At 31.1% G+C, this 2,583-nt stretch overlaps 1 protein-coding gene across 1 annotated transcript; it reads left to right on the top strand.

The window, feature by feature from the left end:
• Window positions 1–1,228: 1,228 nt before the first annotated feature.
• On the top strand, window positions 1,229–2,059 carry LOC125371225. The gene has a single exon (XM_048379763.1). It carries the CDS (start codon window positions 1,229–1,231, stop codon window positions 2,057–2,059), a length of 831 nt encoding a protein of 276 aa, XP_048235720.1.
• Window positions 2,060–2,583: the final 524 nt, after the last annotated feature.

Here is a 2,583-nt window from a genome sequence, read left to right as displayed (position 1 = left end):
ATTCATATATTATAAGTGTCGGGTTCGTTAAATATAAACTTTAGGTTCATTACTTATAAAGTGTATATTCATCTGTTATAAGTTCAGGTTCATTAAAGATAAACTTCAGGTTTATTAAACATAAATTTTAGGTTCATTACTTATAAAGTGTATATTCATCTATTATTAGTATCATATTTATTAAACATAGTTTTTAGGTTGATTACCTATAAAGTGTATATTTATATTTTATTAGTGTCAAGTTCATTGAAATCAAACTATGTATTCATTAGTTTTTATTGATGAATCTATCTTAACATATGACTATGTTTTTATTTAATTTATGAGTATCCAAACTACAATCTATAAACCTCAGATGTATATATGATGAATTTATAATTTATAATATATGAATCTACAAGTCATTTTATAAATTTAAACTATAATGGTGATATTTGGAATTAAATTGAGAAAGGACAAAAATGATAAAAATAAAATCAGTTATATTCTTAGAAATATAAAATTACTTTTCTCTATTTTTATTTTTAATTATGTTGATTAAAATTATTTTAATTTTAATATATAATATTTTCATACTAGCATATTATTAAAAAATAAATTTATGTGAAAAGAACTATAAAATATACTAAAATATAATAATTGAAATAAAAATATAATAATAAGATTATTAGTAGTATTTAATATAAAATGAGAAGTTGGGATGTAATAAAAGAATTATTTTAGAGTATAATAATTTATGTATCTTGTAATGAATTTAAATTTGTGGTATTAGTTTATTTATGTCTTTTTAATTAATTAGACATTTAATCATATTACAAGCCAAATTTTTTAATTGTAAGAATTTGAGCCTTTCCTGAACAGAGCTGATAAGATCACAGCTATAGTTATTTGAAGAATGAGTCCGAGTTTGTTAGCTAGTTTTTAGCACATGTGAATAAGTGGCACCTAGTCAAATGCAATTAGTTGTTTTTGTTTGTTGAGTTCTAATTTCCAGTTGCGGTAGCTTTATTTTCTGAAAGAAGTTGTTATATTTCTTGTATTCAAGCTTCACAATTTCAACAATGAACATATGTCTTCATCTTTTATTCAATATTTAACATTGGTATCAGAGTATTTCATTCTTAAGGGTTATGAATTTGTGTGCAAAACAAGAGTTAGTTTGTGTGAGCTTAAACACCTGAGAGTTAACACCTAAACACTTAAAGAGTGAACCTCCTTGAAAGCACAAATGGCCTTTGGCAATTCAAATACACCTGCTGTTCCAACACTCACAGGTGAAAACTATCAACTCTGGGTAGTAAAAATGAAGGCTTACCTGAAGTCATTAGGTCTTTGGGAAATAGTTGAGCACAATTCACTAGTCCCACCATTAAGAGCTGATCCAACTATAGCTCAGATAAAGTACCATGAAGAAGAAAGGATGAAGAGACACAAGGCTGTGACCACCATTTATTCAGCCTTACCAGATTGTGTTTTCACCAAGATAATGCAACTGGAAGCTGCAAAAGACATTTGGGATGAACTTGAGAAGCAATACGAAGGTGATGCAAGAGACAAGATAGTCAGAATTTTAACTCTTAAAAGAGAGTTTGAATTATTAAAGATGAAAGACAACGAAACGGTTAAGGAATACTCCACCAAAGTGCTAGGGCTTATCAATCAGATGAGACTCTACGAAGAGGATATCCAAGACTACAAGGTAGTAGAAAAAATGTTGATAAGCTTACCTGAGAAGTTTGAAGCCAAAATAGCCGCAATAGAGGAATCATGCAACCTCACAAGGCTGACTATTTCAAATCTTGTTAGTAAACTTCAAGCTCAGGAAGCTAGATCATTTATGAGAAATGGAGCTATGATGGAGGAAGCCTTCCAAGCAAGACATAACAGCAATCAACAAACTCATGGTGGCCAAATCAAAGTTGATAAAAGAAATAAAGGCAAGGCATCTGCTGCACCAAGAGGCACATTTCCGCCATGTGGAACATGCAAGAAAACAAATCATTTGGAGAAGGATTGTTGGCATAAAGGAAAAATTCAGTGCAGATTTTGCAAAAAATGAGGACATATGGAGGTGGATTGTCAAAAGGAGAAACACTAGCAAGAGCAACAACCACCAACTCAAGAAGCCAACTACACCAAAGAGCAAAAGCCAACCGAAGATCATCTATTCATGGTGACAAGAAATGGAATAGCTTCAAGACAAACCTAGTACGTAGACAGCGGTTGCACTAGTCATATGGCAAACGACTTGAATCTCTTTACCAAGTTGGACAGAACTTACATAGGGAGTGTGAAACTTAGTAATGGGAAAGTTCTAGATGCAAAAGGAAGAGGTACCATTACTTTACAAACTAGCAAAGGTGCAAAGCAAATCCTTGATGTCTTGTTCATTCCTGAACTTGACCAAAATCTATTAAGTGTAGCACAGATGATGAATAAGGGTTATACTCTTTCATTCAAAGAAATATTTTGCATCATGTTTGATGAAAATGGAGCTGAAATTGCAAGAGTTGCAATGAGAAATAGAAGCTTTCCTATATGTTGGAACCAAATAACCCATTTAGCTTTTGTAGCAAAGCATGA

The sequence above is a fragment of the Ricinus communis genome, chromosome 9, assembly GCF_019578655.1.
Source record: "Ricinus communis isolate WT05 ecotype wild-type chromosome 9, ASM1957865v1, whole genome shotgun sequence".
Lineage (NCBI taxonomy): Eukaryota > Viridiplantae > Streptophyta > Magnoliopsida > Malpighiales > Euphorbiaceae > Ricinus > Ricinus communis.
This window is presented reverse-complemented; position numbering and strand designations above follow the sequence as displayed.

Coding starts and splice junctions, on each gene's coding strand:
- LOC125371225 (XM_048379763.1), top strand. CDS start 1,229: ATGGCCTTTGGCAATTCAAATACACCTGCTGTTCCAACACTCACAGGT.